The following is a 16,516-nucleotide window of genomic DNA, read 5'->3' as shown; positions in this document are numbered from 1 at the left end:
GTCAGTTCGAGGAATTTCCTGCTCTTCAGGGTTGAGTCCCTTGGCACAGAGTTTCCTGAGAAATTGTCATGTGTAAAGCTTTCCTCTGTGTATTTTTAGCCTGGCCCCCTTTAGCCTGCTTAACTACAACTTCCAAAATAAATGGTCTCCATGGAAAACTGTTTTCTCTAAACATGTAGTTAAAGGATGCAGATTCCCATTTCATGTTTTACAAAATGTACCTTAACGACAATGCAGCTTCATCCTGTGCTGCACAATATGAACTTCCTCCGAGCTTTGCTGTCCTGAGAACGCTGGCTCCGGGGCGGCGGGGGGAGAAGGCACCTCCAGAGGGGCGGTTCCTCCAGCAGTGGGGTGGGGGGATGGGAATGCGGAGAACTGGGGAGCTTTTTGTCCCTTCCAGTCAGTGTCGGCCCTGGTGGACAAGTTTAAGAAGAACGATCAGGTGTTTGATGTCAACGCCGAGGTGGAGGAGAGTGACTGCGGGGACTTCCCTGATGGGCCCTTGGAGGATGACTTTGATGCGAACGATGAACTGGACCACACTGCAGCAGGGGATCACACTGAGTTCAGGAGCTGGAAGGAGCCCTGCAACGTTCAAAGCTGCCGGTAAGGCGCTCAGGACCACAGGAAATGTTCCCAGAGGAGTTCTCCCAGATTTCCTGCTGGGACAGTCTAATTTGGTCTCTGTTATTGGCTGGGCTGGTGTCCATGTTTTCACACAGGCCGAGCCATTCTGACTCACGGTGGAATCAACTTTCCTTTGGATGTTGGCTTAGCCACTTATTGGTTGTAAAACTGACATTGCGAGAGTTCCTAAGCATAGAAATGGGGACATAGTAGCTACTTCAGTGGTGGCTGTCCTCACAGCTCCATTTTGGTAGCATGGGTCATGTTCCCTTTCAACACCCTGCACCTGTCTGGCTTTGTGCAGACCCCTCTAAATCAGTTATAGACAGAAATAGGCTTATTCCCTGGTGGCCTAGCAGTTAAGGATTTGGCATCGTCACTGCTGTGATTCGGGTTTGATCCCTGGCCCAGGAACTTCCACATGCTGTGGGCACCCCCCCCCCAAAAAAAAGAAGAGAAATAGGCTTATGTGTTGATTATAAAAAAAAAGAAAAAGGTGGCCCTAGCCTGAAGGGGCAAAAGAGGGGGTTGGGCTGTGTTGGGTCATTAGACAGACTGGGGATGAGGAAAGCAGGTAAAATTGAGCATATGGGGTGGGGGAGGTGGTAGAATTGGTCACCAGTAATTTAGCTTTTGATTATTCTAGTAAGCATCCTAAGAAAACGAGAACTTTGTTGGCATTTATTGTAGGTATTTCATAGACTAGTATTGTTTTAATTCTGAATATGATCTGGAAGCAGGATTCCACAACTGTGCAGTGCCAAGGGCCTCTAAAGGGCCTGAGTGGGTCTGGGTGTAGCTGATTCCATGAGACTAGAACAAACAGACCCTCCGATAACTCCTGTGCCTCTAGCAGCAGCTTGGCCAGCCTTGACTGGGGACAGCCCAGCTGGCTTAACATGGGTGAAACTTGAGAAGTTGTCCAGTATAATGTCCCACTGAGGCAAAAATGCCTTCAAGAGCACTTCTTGAGCATCTCCTGGGTGAGAGATTGCTTTCTAGAGCTTTGTCTGCCCATGTGGTAATGATTTGATTGGCAGTGCCTCTTCAAATCTGAGTCAGGTGGAGGGGCTGAACGTTTGGACCTCCAGACCAAATCTCCCACCTCAGCCCTTTAGGACCATTCTCACCTGATCTGTACCATTTCCAGACCTGTGATTTTATCCGTTTCCCATCCTGTTTTCTAAGAAGTGAGAAAGGGTAGGTTTTGTCCATCTTGAAATCCCTACCCTTGGTATAGTTCTGGCCTTTCCCGGGAGCTCAGCAAGTGAACTGAACTGGACCTGACCCTGCCAGGGATAGCTGTGAGATGTGGGGCATGTGACATGACCTTTGGGGACTTTGTTTTCTCACCCGTAAAATGAAGGGTTGGGACTAGATGGTAGTAGTGGTATCTGCTGCTTATTGAGCTCTTTATTATTCTGACTTTGTGCCAGACATACTGTCAGCTGCGCTACCTGCATTATTTCAAATAATTCATATAATATATAAAAATGTAATCACTTAAGCCTTACAGCAGCCCTGTCATTAGGTCCTGTTATTCCTATTTTACCTATGAGGTAACAGGCTCAGAGAGTTTAAGTAATGGGCTGGAGCTGTGAGTCGCCTAGCATCCTTGACCAATCCTGGCTGTGCATAATGAGCTGTGGATGGCAGGCTCCACCCCAGAGCACTTAATGAAGAGTCTCTGAGGTCAGGCATTGCATCATGATTTCCCCAAATCTCCCTGGTGTTTGTACTGTGTGCCCAGGGTTGAAAACACTACTCTGTGGATGGTCTTTAAGGGCTTCTCTTGCTCAAGATGGGGCAGGGCAATGCTGAATTCTAAGTACCAGTGCTTGTGGGATGCCCATTTGATTGGTCCCTGGGTGACGTCACTTTGACCACCGTGCGTATACATTGATAAGAACACATCTGAGAAATGCTTTATGTTGAAGGGCAGCTCAGTTGCCCCCCGGTCAACCCCCCTTCAGCAGCAGCAGCACAGGCCATGTGTCTCTAGCTGATCTCTGCGGTGCAGGCGTGCTTTTGTAAGGTTCTTGCTGTGGTTAAAGATCTAGTCTGTGGTCTGAGCTCAGACCACAGCCTGCTCCGTGCTTGCAAACATGAGGCATTCTACTGCACATTGGGTAATGTGCTAGGAGGCAGCTGGGAGATCTTTAACCTGCAGTTGTCAGTGCAGAATGACTCAACTGGTGCTGAACTGAAGGAGGGGCCCTGTGGTTGGGGGAGGAGCAGGTAGAAGAAATAAAGACTTCCTCCAGAGGGGAATAGAGAAGCTTGATGGAGGGGTGGACTGGATTATGTTAGTTGTTGAGTGAGAGAGTCAGGACCAGGTAGGTGCCTGCCCCCTGGCATTGTGTACTGAAAGAAATATTGAAAGACTGGAGTTCAAGCCTCCAAGGCCTCACTCACTCCAGTTCTGGCCCACAGACTCAGAAGATGAGAGCCAAGCTCTTTATAGCTTTCCCTTTAAGTATGCAATAAATTCCCAGGCTGACTGTCAATGCTTTATCAGAAAAATATGTGAGAACTGAGTGGGGATGCTCCTAAAGCCATTTTTCTCCTTCTGGGAGAAATGCAATACAGTGTAGTACAGTTATTACTGTTTTTCTTTTTTTTTTTGGCCTCGCTGTGGCATGTGGATGTTCCCAGGCCAGGGATTGAGCCCATGCCACGGCAGTGACAACACTGGGTCCTTAACCCACTGAGCCACAGGGGAACTCCAGTACAGTTACTGCTTAATAACATTGGCTAGTCATTTATAGACTAGAAATGGAAATGTTTTAGTATATTTTAATTTCAAAAATTGTTTTAATTACACAGTAAATATACAAATACAATTTACTGGGGTTTTTTGTTTGTGTTTTAGGGCCGCACCTGGGGCATATGGAGCTCCCCAGGCTAGGGGTCAAATTGGAGCTACAGCTGCTGGCCTACACCTCAGCCACAGTAATGCCAGATCTGAGCCATGTCTGCTACCTACACCACAGCTCATGGTAACACTGGATCCTTAATCCACTGAGTGAGGCCAGGGATCGACCTGCAACCTCATGGTTCCTAGTTGGATTCGTTTCTGCTGCATCACAATGGGAACTTCAGTTTACTGGTTTTTAAAGAAAGATTGTGTAGATAAAGGCAAAGTCCTCCTTTGAATTCCATAAGGCTTGATATAAGGGGGATTTATATGTATGACTCAGTACAGGTGAAGAGGCCCTCACTGTGTGAAGTTGCCTTTACCTTTAGAGGGCAGTACAGCAGCACTTACATGCTTTCTGACCTGGCAGAGGCCTTCAGGTGAAAGCTACCTCACAAGTTCTAATACCCTATCGAAAGGGCAAAAATCCAGCCAAGACTGCCTTGCCAAACTGGCCAGTTACACCCTTCAGACACAGCAAAGAATAAAGCTTGATGCCTTAATAGATTGCAAGGGGGAAGCCCCAGTCGCATGGGGGACATAAATTAGAATAACATCTTTTTCACTTTCAGTCGGGACTGCAACAGTGCTAGTGGAGGCCTCATTTGTGGAAGGATGGTGAAGGAGGAATGCATTTATTGTACTGTGGGGCAGAAGGCCTTGTGTGTGGAAAGATCCTGGGGCTGGGATTCAGGGAATTGCGTTCAGTTCCTAGCTTTTAGTCTTATATAAAAACTTAATTTTTTTCTGTTTCAGTTTTCTTGTCTCTCAAATGGGTAAACTTGCATTTTATAAAGCACTTTGAAATATCCAAAGTACTGGGACCGTATTGTAAAATGAAGAGAAGCAAAAGCACTGATTAAGTAAAAGCTAATAATGAAGTTTTTGTTTTTGGTTTTGGTTTTTTGGCCACCCTGAGGCATATGGGTTCCTAGGCCAGGGATCAGATCCATGCCACAATTGCGATCTATGCCACAACTGCAGCATTGCCAGATCCGTAACCCGCTGTGCCAGGCCAGGGATGGAACCTGTGTCCCAGTACTGTAGAGATGCTGCTGATCCTGTTGTGCCACAGCAGAAACGCCAATGAGGAAGTATTATTTTGGATTTATTCTTAGAAATGTTGCTCACTTGTGGAAAAATAGGTAGAGTCTTCAGCTGCATCCTTTGCTGCTTTCCATGTCAATACAATAAAACATGATTTCATGTATGTTGCAGAGAAGAAACGATTCCTCTCGGGGATGGAGACATTTGGACCATGTGTCCTCTTCTATCCATGAAACCTGGAGAGTATTCCTACTTCAGCCCTCGAACCATGTCGATGTGGGCTGGCCCAGATCACTGGCGCTTTAGACCACGACACAAACGTACGTACTTCCTTTTGTATTTTTGGCCTTGGTCACAGCAAGCAGAAGTTCCCAGGCGAGGGATCGAACCTGCAGTGATGTACGCCACAGCACAGATGATGCGAGATCTTAACCCACTAAGCCACCAAGGAACTCCAGTACATACTTGTAGATGGAACTTTAGGAAGAGATGGTGCAGATGACGAGACAGTTGGCATTTCAGCCCAGGAAGGGAAATGCAGTTAGTTGGCCTGGCCTGGGATGGAGATCAGTTAAGGCTGAAGCCTCTGAGTGGGAACAGTCAGGAGGGCTGGCTGGTGACTTTACTGCCCCATTACCCACATGACTTCAAACAATGGCCTGAGGTGGGACTGACACCCAGGCTCCGGAGGGCCCACCGGGCTGTATACAGGCAGCACTCCGCAGCCCTCTGAAGCGCTAGGCCAGTGTTAGGTGTTTTGCATTCTCTCTCTGAAGAAAAAAAAAAGATTTTTTACTGTGCCTTTTTTTTTTTTTAAGCAAAAACACAAATTATTAGTTAAAGATGAAAATTAGATATATGATTTGCCTTTCCTAGTGCTGTTGTGATGCTCAGACACAAATTCTGTCTTGTGGGTAATAAGCCTGTCAAGTGATTTTATAAGATGAAGAAACAGGCCACAGAGGTGAGCAGTGTTGACATCTGTGTTCATTTCTGCAGAAGATACTACCTCACAATCAGAGAACAGAAAGAAGAGTGCAAAGAAGGATTTTGAAATCGACTTTGATGATGATATTGACTTTCATGTCTATTTTCGAAAAACAAAGGTTTGTGCTGGGTTTTTTTGTTTGTTTGATTGTTTTGCTTTTAGGGCCGCACCTGTGGCATGCGGAGGTTCCCAGGCTAGGGGGCGAATCGGAGCTACAGCTGCCAGCCTACACCACAGCCTCTGCCACGTAGGATCTGAGCCACATCTGCAACCTACACCACAGCTCAAGGCAACACCAGATCCTTAACCCACTGAGTGAGGCCAGGGATAGAACCTACAACCTCATCATTGCTAGTTGGATTCGTTTCAGCTGTGCCACAACGGCAACTCCCTGTGCTGGGTTTATTATCATTTCTTAAATTACTCTTTGCACTCCTCTTTACCTTTTACCATAGCATGTGGAAGTTACCAGGCCAAGGATTGAACCCCCACCACAGCAGTGACCTAAGCCATTGCAGTGACAATGCTGGATCCTGCTGAGCCACAAGAGAACTCCCAAATGGGATTTTTATTTATTTATTTATTTAATTTTTTGTCTTTTTGTCCTTTTTAGGGCCACATCCACGGCATATGGAGGTTCCCAGGCTAGGGGTTTAATCAGAGCTGTAGCCACTGGCCTATGCCAGAACCACAGCAATGCCAGATCCAAGCCACGTCTGCAACCTATGCCACAGCTCACGGCAACACTGGATCCTTAACCCACTGAGCGAGGCCAGGGATCGAACCTGCAACCTCATGGTTCCTAGTCGAATTCGTTCCTGCTTCGCCATAATGGGAACTCCTCAGATGTGATTTTTAAAAAATTCATTATGAATTTAACTCAGAGTTAAATGGATGGCTTCATTCTCCCTCAGTTTCTGGAGGAATTAAGAAATAGTCCCAAACTCAGTGGCAGAGAGAATCAAGTTTAGAATATAAATAATATCTGACAGAATCACTCCTTTACATATAAATAAGAACTCTGATGGTAGATGAGTGCTACCCAAACCCTTCCCAAAGGCCTTTCAAAAACAAAAAATGAAAATAGAGACCATTTTTATTAAAGATGGCTAAAAGCTTTTTTTTTTTTTGTTTTTTATTAATAGGCTGCTACTATTCTGAGCAAGTCCACTTTGGAGAACCAGAATTGGAGAGCCACCACTCTTCCTACAGATTTCCACTATGAGACTGAAAGTCTTGTCCAGCTGCATCTCAAACCAGGCACCAGGGTAAGGCTGTTCATTGATTCCTTAAAGTCACATTGTTAAACCTGTTCATAGCATCAGAGGTATCAAGTGGCTGATAGTGTGACTGTCTATGCCTTTGAGGTGATGGCAAGAGTGCAAGGAGTTTGTGTTAGTCCAGGGGCATCTCCGGGAGATACATCGGAAGGCAGAGCTAGAGGGAAAATCTTGTAGGACAGACACATGCTCAAGACTTGCAGATATCTCCCCTGGTTGGATTGCTGGACACTCAGGCCTATATGCCAAAATGCAGAGTGCTAAACAAGTTTTTGTCAAGGTTTTTACAAGATGTTAGTTATTTCTTTAGTCTTTGATTCTGTCAGTTTCTCATGATAGTTGTGGATTCACTAGCCAGATGCTTTCCCCAGCTCATGTTGCCTCCCTGTGATCCAGGTGTAGATGCAAGCCTGCTGTTATATGCAGGTGATGTAGATGCCAAGCATCTGACCATATGGTCCTTGGGTTCCCTGGTGCTGCACATGCTGCCCAAGCTCCTTCCATGGCTGATCAGATCGGTGCTCTAAGAGCAGCTTCCACTGCAGCCCAGTGGCTATTCATTTCCTTTGCCTGGGATGCTCCCTCCTCTGGTGATGCTAAGCAGCAAGTGCGAGTTCTGTTGCCAGGGTAACCATACTGGACCCTCGACTCATGAGGTGGAGGAGCAGAACCAGTCTGCTGGGGAGCTGAAGGGAGATGGGAGGACACTTCACCACACCTGGCCCAAGCCCCAGCTGCTTCTCCTGGCCACAAGCTACCTGTTCCTCCCTCAAGCCCTTATTATGAACAGTGAAGAACCTGGCCTAGGGGGTAATTGCTTATTCAGATGTGAAGATGGTAAAACAAAGTCATTGGATCATTGCACTCCAGGAGTTGTATTTTGTGGTTTTTTTCCATAATTGTTTCCATTAGAGGAAAGAATTCCTGCTTCTGATTATCCACAGGAGCAGATTTCCCTGGGTGTGTAGTAGGGCAGCCAGGCAGTGAGAGCCTGGGATACCTCCCCTCTTCCTGCCAGCAGAGCCACACTGAAGAGTGCCTAGTACTGGAGACGATACAGATTATTCACACATCCAGTTTGATATTTTAAAGGGTGATTCTCATAGCAGCCAGCCAGTATGTGAGGGGGTCACATATACTTCCTAAAAAATTTCTTGTAGACTATGGACTATTTATATATTTATTTACTGAAGCATATGGAAGTTCCCAGACCAGGGGTCAAATCAGAGGCCTTAACCCGATCAGTTGAATGATGGATCCATAATCCACTGCGTGAGGCCAGGGATTGAACCCGCATCCTTACAGAGATGATGTTAGGTCCTTAACCTGATGAGCCACAGTGAGAACTCCTGGACAATTTAGAGTGTGACCAGAGGAGAGTATTCCAAATGGAGAAGGATTTAGAAATTGTAACATATGAAGAAAAGTAGAGCAAGTGGGCATTTCTTAATAAATATCTATTAATTTATTTTTGGATTTATATTACAAAAGCATTGAGGTCTTTTGGTCTGCTTTTGTAGTATTTTTTAAGATTTTCATTTTTTCCATTATGGTTGGTTTATAATGTTCTGTCAATTTCTGCTATAAATCAAAGTGACCCAGTCATACATATACACACACACACACACACACATATATGTATATATATATTTATATTCTTTTTCTCACATTATCTTTCATCATGCTCCATCACAAGTGACTGTGCTATACAGCAGGATCTCATTGCTTATCCACTCCAAATGCAATAGTTTGCATCTACTAACACCAACTCTCAAGTCTTGTAGTATATGTTATATTAAAATATTCACTGTACTTTTGTAAACTGTACATAGTCTTAATCCCATTTCCTTCACTCCAAAGACACACCCCCCCACTGAAGATCACTGGCCTAATGGCCTGAGAATATCTGAAGGACTGTGGTCCACAGGCACTCCCCAAAGAGGACGCAGACTTGCTCTGAAACCCTTGAAGGGAACAAGGGCCCATGGATGTGGCTCAGATCTGTTCTAGCAGCAACAAGCTGACTTCTTTTCAGATAGCTCTAGATGGTTTTGTGTGTGTGTGTGTGTGTGTGTGTGTTTTGTTTTGTTTTAGGGCCACACCAAGCTAGGGGTTGAATTGGAGCCACAGTTGCCAGCCTACACCACAGCCACAGCAACACAGGATCGAGCCACATCTGTGACCTACACTGCAGCTCATGCCAACGCCAGATCCTTAACCGACTGAGTGAGGCTAGAGATCAAACCCACATTCTTATGGATACTAATTGGGTTCATTACCACTGAGCCAAGATGGGAACTCCTAGGTGGTTTTGTTTTTAGTGAAAGAACACTTTTTCAAATAAAGTTGTATGTAGACCTAAGTGCAGGCTGGCTGCTCTGGTTTACTTGGGTTGGACGTAGCTTGGAGCCCTGCAGCCCTGGGCTTGCTCTAGGGTAGAGCTGTGCAGTTAGTTGAAAGTTGGCTGGATCAGATGACTTCTCAGGGCTCTCAGAACCCTAACGTGCTGGGAAATGATTATAGGAACTAAGGTTATCTCCCTAGCCTAGTTTACTAGCTGCTTTTCTAGAAATTGCTTTCTGCAGTTGTTCTTTCCTTCATTCTAGTTACTTAAGATGGCCCAAGGCCAAAGGGCAGGGACCGAGCATTATGAAGAAGTTGAAGCCTATGATTACAACAACCCTAACGATACCTCCAACTTTTGCCCTGGATTACAGGTAAACAGGGGCCAGAACTCCATCCTCTCTTCTGAGCAGGAGAGTTTCAACCTGTCCTGTGAGGCAGAAGGCTGGGGGCGATTCTGAGTTAGGTGAGGGTTTGTGGATGCCCGCCTGCCCCGGCATCAAACTGAGCAGAGCTGAGGCGGTAGCCAGAACCTGCGCCTGCCTTACCCTGAGCTCTGTGTGCAGAAAAACACGGACATACTGTAGTACACCGGCAACCATGTGGATGGAGTCTTTAGCCTGTACAAAGTGCTCGCCGTGGTCATTTGGGATTTCTAAGGAAAAGAAACACTTCTCCCACTCTTAGGAGCTGATGTTTTGGCTGGGGAGACAAAACACACAGATATGAAGACAGTGTGTTCTGACAGGGAAAATAGCCTATGGAGTGGCTTTCACGAGACCAGGCTTGTAGCTCTGATTTTGGTTCTCCGATTGTGAATTGTATAAGCTACTTCCCATCTTTAGATCTCAGAGTAAACCTCAAAATCCCTCTGTGAGTCTACAAGTGAGATAGTGGATGGAAGTGGGGGAAGGCCCCATCTGTGTCCCTGAAGGTGGGCAGAGGGAAAAGAAGTGGAAGAATAGTTTATTCACCTTATTTTCTTTCTTAGAAGAAAGTTGTTAATATTTTAATGAAAATCCAAACTGCCTTCTTGATCAGTGCTCCTCAGACTCAGTGTGCATTAGAGTCCTCCAGAGAGCCTTTTAAAAAACCAACTCCCGGCCCCATCCCACAGATCAGGTCTGGTGCTGGGCTCCCTGGAGGCACCTAGACGTCCATTCTAGGTTTGATGTGACATCACGAACTCTCAGGTGCTCTGCTCCTGCTATGTATGGAATCTGTTCAAGGATATTTTTAAACAGCTCTGCCAAATTTGAAAAGCTCACTTCTTCGCCCAGGCTGCTGACAGTGATGATGAAGAGTCAGAGGACTTATCTGTGGGACCAGTTGGGACCTTTGACCATTCTGGCCATCCACCTATGACAACACAAGACAACAATGACATGCCTGAAGTCCAAGGGTCAGATATCACAACTTATGGAGAGTCAAATCTGGTGGCTGAGCCTCAGAAGGTAAAGATGAAGCCAAGAATTTTTTTGTTTTTGTTTTTGGCTGCACCCACAGCATGCAGAAGTTCCTAGGCCAGGGATCAAACTCGTTCCACAACAGTGACTGGAACCACAGCAGTGACAATGCCAGATCTTTAACCACTAGGCCACTAGGGAACTCCTCATAGTCAATATTATTTGCCTGAGATCTGTTGAATTTGCCTCTTTTATGAGAGTCATATTAGCATGAGCTTGACGTTTTTCCTTCTCAGTTTTAACCCACTGCTCTCTTAAGTGCCTGATTCTTAAATAAGGCTGTAGGGAATGGACCGATGCTAGTTATGTTTGTGGAACTAGCCATCTCTCCAAAGATTGTTATAAACTGGATGACTAGCGGCGAACCAGCCACACAAGCAAAGTATGTGAATGAAGCCTGCAGGCCGAGAGAATTGGTTTCTCTGCTATTGGCTAAGGCTAGCTATTTGGCTCTAGAAAGTCTTGGCCAGATTCAATTCGTATTAAATGATCATTCCATTTAATATATATATTTGATTCACTTCTTTACACTGAAATTCCAGGGTACCTTTTTTGTGCTCGACTGAGAAGAAATTAGATGAAATGAGGGACTGTGTTTTAGAATGTCCAAAGGAAGCTCTGTAACTTTGTGGTGTAAATAGATTTTTTTCATTATTTGAACTCCAGACTTTTCTTTTTACAAAGAGCTGATGGTAATGCTTCTTTCTTCTGCTTAGTTTTACTTGTCATATGCCTATTTCAGGTAAATAAAATTGAAATTCAGTATGCTAAGACTGCCAAGAAGATGGACATGAAGAAGCTGAAGCAGAGCATGTGGGATTTGCTGACGGAGTTCCCCAAGCAAGCGGACGCAGAGGTAAGGTGTTCCATTCCCTCTGTGGGTGCCTGGCATGGGGGAAGGCGTGACTCTTGGCTGAACTGCAGGATTGGTAGCGCTAACATGGAAAGCCTTCATTCAGAAATACATCATTCCTCTGAGAAGAAAGTGAACCAAGTATACAAACAGACAGGTCACACAGAAGGTGACACACATTGTTCAGGCTAGCTGGTATCAAAAAATACAAATAAAGGCATCTTTATACAGCTTTGAAATAACAGCTTTAGCAATTAAATGCTTTTTAGTATGGAATTGGGGAAAAATTGGAGTACTTATTCACTGATGGTGCAGAATAAGTTGACAAATGACCCTTTGGGAAAGTAAATTCTAACATCTCAGGCACCATAAAATTACCTAATAATTCTGATTTGGGCAAGTAGGAAAGTAGTGTGTGTGTGTGTACACACACACACACATATATAAAGTGCTGTCAAATTGTTTCTCCTTCAGAGCAAAGTGAAACCTTAATTAATTCATTCCTACTGAATGGGAACGCTGGTTAACTGGAGTCCTTCCACCTCCTCTTCCAGACTTCTGCTGTTCAGGGAATGTTCTAAGCTTTCCAAACTCAACCCATTCTATTATGCCTTCTCCTGCCAGCTGAGAAGTGAAAATTCATGATTTGGTGGAGGACCCTGAGCTGTGTAGTCTTGGATGTCAGATAAAGCTACAGTCGTATTCATAAGGTAGTGGGATGAATAGCACATACAAGGGCACTGTGCCTTTTAAAAAGTAGAAAAAGGGTTCTGCTTAACCTTTGAATTTAAATGATTCATATATCCTGTCCTTCAGGGATTCTGGTTACTTAAAGGTTTATTTATTTATTTATTTATTTATTTATTTTTATTTTTGGGGCTGTGCTCACAACATGCAGAAGTGCTTGGGCCAGGGATCAAACCAAACCACAGCAGTGACAACACCAAATCCTTAACTTGGCCCCCAGGGAACTCCTCAAAGATTTATTTAAACAAACAACTCTTTACCATGAAAATATTCAAACATATTCTAGAGAGAAAATCGTATGGTTAACACCCACTTCTAATAACTTTCAATGTTTTATCTATATTATCATCCAGTCTTATTCCTCCCTCTACCCATATACAGATTCTCAGTTATTTTAACACAAATACCAGACATAATATCCTTTTGTAACTGCTTGCCTGCTACCAAGGAGGCAGCCCTATTTGTGTGTGTGTGTGTGTGTATAAGTGGAAAGCTTAAGTCTACTCTTAGATGTAGATTCTGTTTCCTGTGGCTGTGGTCCAGTTGAAGCTATAAATGATCACAGCTTTTTGTAACTGTTTTGCCATTTTTTTCTTTTTGTCAGAAGGACTTAAAAGCCTCTCTCCAGTTTTTCCTTTACCAGGAGTATACTGGCCACCAACATCCACACTTGACTGTAACTTGGTCAATGGCAGTGTTATGGTCCACGGCTGAGGCACTGGGTCCCCTTATGGATCCTGTTTCTTCAGAATGCACCAACGAAATTGTTTTGATTTCGTTCTGATTTTATAGGCTTTTCTTTTTAGATATACAGCTTTTTAAGTGTATGTTGCTCTCTCAAAAGTGAACTGGCCTCAATCTGATCTGTATGTGTCTTTCTTCCATTAGGCAAACCATAGTGGGAATGGAGAAGCTGGGCACCCAGTGGCAGTGGCAGACCAGAAGCTGCTCAGTGGGCTCACGAAGGACCTACAGCAAAGGTGCGTGCCCCAGCTGCAGGAGCTCCAGCCCCAGCAGTTGGGGGAGAGGCCCCTCTGCACACCACCTGCCGTTTCAACATTTCTTGCAGTTTTTTCATTTCTTCTCTGCCTTAATAATTAAATGAGTAAATATAGGCCAACTTTAAAAAGGCATTTTATTGTACCAGTGGCTGGAATGGAACAGGAAATATTCTATTTCCAAATAGGAAACTGGAAAAACCTGCCTCTGAAAGGAAAAACCAGATCTTAAAGGCATCTGAAATATTTCTTTGTTTCTTATTAGTTTATTCACTGAGCATGTGTATTCATACTTCATGAAAGAGCCTTTGTTCCTGGAATTGCAATGACAGCTAAATACTTACTCACTTCTTTGTTTCAAAGCCTGCCTCCCCTTATGGCTCAGAACCTCTCCATACCTCTGGCCTTTGCATGTCTTCTACATTTAGCCAATGAAAAGGTGGGTAAACCTGGTAAGTGTGGGCATGGTCTCTCTGTGGTAACCTACTGGAGCTTTTTATTAGTCACTGGCAGCTTCTTGGCACATTAAATATAGTGTATTATGGAGTATACCTTCAACCCCAAGTATTAACCAGTCACCTAAAAATAACTTAGAAAAAGGCCATCATGGAGTTCCCTGGTGGGTTAAGGATCTGGCCTTGTTACTGCTGTGGCGTGGGTTTGATCCTTGTTCCCGGAATTTCTGCATGCCTCAGAAGTGACCGAAAAAAAAAAAAGAAGAAAAATGCTATTGGGTGTGATTAGATAAGAAAATTATGAGGAGAACCCAAACGGAAAAATTTTAGAAAACGTAGGGTGCCTCCAAAGCTCAGAAACTTATCCTGTGATCTGTGAGTTCCCAACTTGAAAGGAGCTTTTAGATCATTGGGTGCCAGATCCTACCAGTGCCAAGGTCAGGTCACATGGGATATGTGGCAGAGAAAGGGGGAGAGATGAGGCTGGAAGGAGACAGATGCAGGGAGAGAGGGTAGCTATGTGGTGGCACCACAGGCTGTGCAGAAAGGATGTCTGTCACAGGGAGGGAGACAGCAGGAGGGCTGACTAACAGTGTGCCAGGCTCCTCGGGCCATGCTGGCTGATAGAGCTGAACAGCCATGAGATAGAGGCAGGAAGAGACCCGTCCTCTTAGGAGCCTGTGGATGTTTCCCGAGAGGCACCCCAGTGAGGCACGCAGCAAGTGCGTGGTGCTGCTTGAGACTTGATGTGCATTAGTGTCTGTCCTTACCCCCACCCCCAGCCCCTGATGTCTGTGGGCTAGACTGTACCATCTGCTGTGAGCATCACCAAGGCGGGGGCTAGACGTGTTCACAAGTATTACTGGCTAAGCCTTTGTGGGCAAGGCCTGGAATCTCACACCACCCTTGTGGATGGACGTGGGTGCTGGCAGCCTCTCTGGCTGGGTGTGTTCTCTTAGCCTGCCCACGGCTCCAAAACATAGGGTGCCTCCAAAGCTCAGAAATTTATCCTGAGTCCAAATTCTAGAAGTTTCAGTGGTTTCACTCAGTTGCACCAGCTTGAGAGCCCTGGGCCATGTGTCTCAACTGGTTCCCAAGTAGACAACTGCTGGAAAGCATTAGTGACCCCAGGCTTGACTCTGCCTCTCCCAGCGGAAGTGCTGGCTTTGCTTGTTTTGCTGTGATCAAATCTAAGGGGCTCCAGTGAGCTCAGCATCTGAAGAACTGGGAGGTGGCCTCAGATCGTGACCTGCTGGGCTGCACTTTGGGCTATCGGAGAAGATTTGACTAGTAACATTGGCCTGCAGTCACCAGCTAATCCACAGGGACCTGTGATAACGCAGAGCTTAGAGCCACCAAGGGAAATTTCACCACACCTTTCGCCAGAGCATGATCCCTCTTTGGCCTGCCTTCTCCTGGTTTTTCACTCCCATCTGGACGCTCAACCACGCTGGTAATGAGTGCCCCCTCAGCTATGACCTGGGAGGGGAGGTGCTTTCCACCTTTAGCAGGAGAGGAAGGTGCGCCAGAGGGGTGGGGTGGATGTTGAGTGCCAGCACACCATGCCTGCCTCCTGTGCCAGGCGAGGGAGGATGCTTGTGAAGATGTGCTTCTGTGGGAGGAGGGGCTTCTGACCTCTCTTTAGTCCTAAGGGAACAGCTGCCTGGAGTTGGTGGAGGTTCCGTGGAGTGGGAGGGTTGGGGAGGAACTGAGAGGCAGGGGAAAGGCCTGTGCGGGTATGGGGGAAAGTGTGGCTGTCGTGGCCATCAGGGGTGAGTTTCCAGGGCAGTGAGGGGATGGCCTGGAGTCAGCCTCTGGTGGATGGGGTTAATGGACGTGCCTCCTGGCTCCTGGTGGCCTCTCTGTCACTCCCCTCAGCTCCTAGGCCTTAATGAGAGATTGTTACAAGAACTAGAGGTGGCTCCCCGCCCCCCGCACTTGGCAAGGATTTGGAACCAGCTCTATTACACAGGCTATATTTGCTGTAACAGTTTTACTTGTAATCGTGGGATTAAACCTCCTTCTTTGTAGTCATGACCTTGTTACCTCAGATAGCATTCGTTTTATGATTCTTGTATCCTCTGTATACCAGAGTTCACATGTATCTGATCTTCCTTCAGAATCTAAAGCTGGAAGGAACCGAGGATCTTTCTGATGTTCTGGTGCAGCAAGGGGACTGAGTTCATGAGGAAAAGTCCTCGCCTCTTCAGTGACCAGGATGTCTGCACTTGGTGCTGCGATGCTGTGGGCTTGTGGCAAGGCTGCAGCCAACTGCCAGAGGGCCTGTTTGTCTGTCACTCTTCCCTTCACTTCTTCATCATCTGGGAACCCGCTCCCTGAAGCTCTATGCAAAAAGTTTTCTGTTCTGTGGCTACCACCTAGGAGGGAGAAGAGGGTGAGGAGGGAAACTGTGTCTCTTCTTTGTATCTATGTGTAGTTTTGTCTCCTCAATGGCTCTGTTGTTCTCCATACTTTACTGTCTTAGAAGATAATTTCCCAGTAGGGCACTTGTCCTCTAACAGAGTCCTATGGAAACCATGTATATAAAACACATCATGTGTGCTTAAATGTACATATAATGCTTAAAAATAAAATCATTCAGAATAATATGTTGGCAAACTATTTGAGTGCCCACAACATAAGTGTTAGACCAGGTCCTTATGCTTATGGGGGGGTGCAGACTTATTAAGCCAGAAAAAGACCTGCGTGTCAGTGTGAGGCAGGAAATGAACTGTCTTAAAGCAGAGTGGAGATTTCAAGATTGGGTTCATTGGATGACTATCTATGTAAAA

The 16,516-nt window shown here is 45.6% G+C and overlaps 1 protein-coding gene across 2 annotated transcripts in view; it reads left to right on the top strand.

Annotated features, from left to right (window-relative positions):
- NCAPH (non-SMC condensin I complex subunit H) overlaps positions 1-16,333 on the top strand; it is a 40,621-nt gene extending 24,288 nt beyond the window's left edge. Inside the window, exons 9-18 of one of the 2 annotated variants that reach the window (XM_021087093.1) lie at positions 404-609; positions 4,766-4,914; positions 5,594-5,700; positions 6,728-6,850; positions 9,469-9,579; positions 10,486-10,659; positions 11,414-11,527; positions 13,160-13,251; positions 13,633-13,708; positions 15,845-16,333. In XM_021087093.1, coding sequence (XP_020942752.1) covers positions 404-609; positions 4,766-4,914; positions 5,594-5,700; positions 6,728-6,850; positions 9,469-9,579; positions 10,486-10,659; positions 11,414-11,527; positions 13,160-13,251; positions 13,633-13,708; positions 15,845-15,904 — 1,212 coding nt within the window. In that variant the 3' untranslated portion in view covers positions 15,905-16,333. Of the gene's footprint in view, positions 1-403; positions 610-4,765; positions 4,915-5,593; positions 5,701-6,727; positions 6,851-9,468; positions 9,580-10,485; positions 10,660-11,413; positions 11,528-13,159; positions 13,252-13,632; positions 13,722-15,844 lie in introns of both variants that reach the window. The other variant, XM_021087094.1, reaches the window with a different exon arrangement.

This window comes from Sus scrofa, chromosome 3 (assembly GCF_000003025.6).
Source record: "Sus scrofa isolate TJ Tabasco breed Duroc chromosome 3, Sscrofa11.1, whole genome shotgun sequence".
In the NCBI taxonomy this organism is placed as follows: domain Eukaryota; kingdom Metazoa; phylum Chordata; class Mammalia; order Artiodactyla; family Suidae; genus Sus; species Sus scrofa.
The sequence above is the reverse complement of the archived record's forward strand: the minus strand, read 5'-3'. Positions and strand labels throughout refer to the sequence as shown.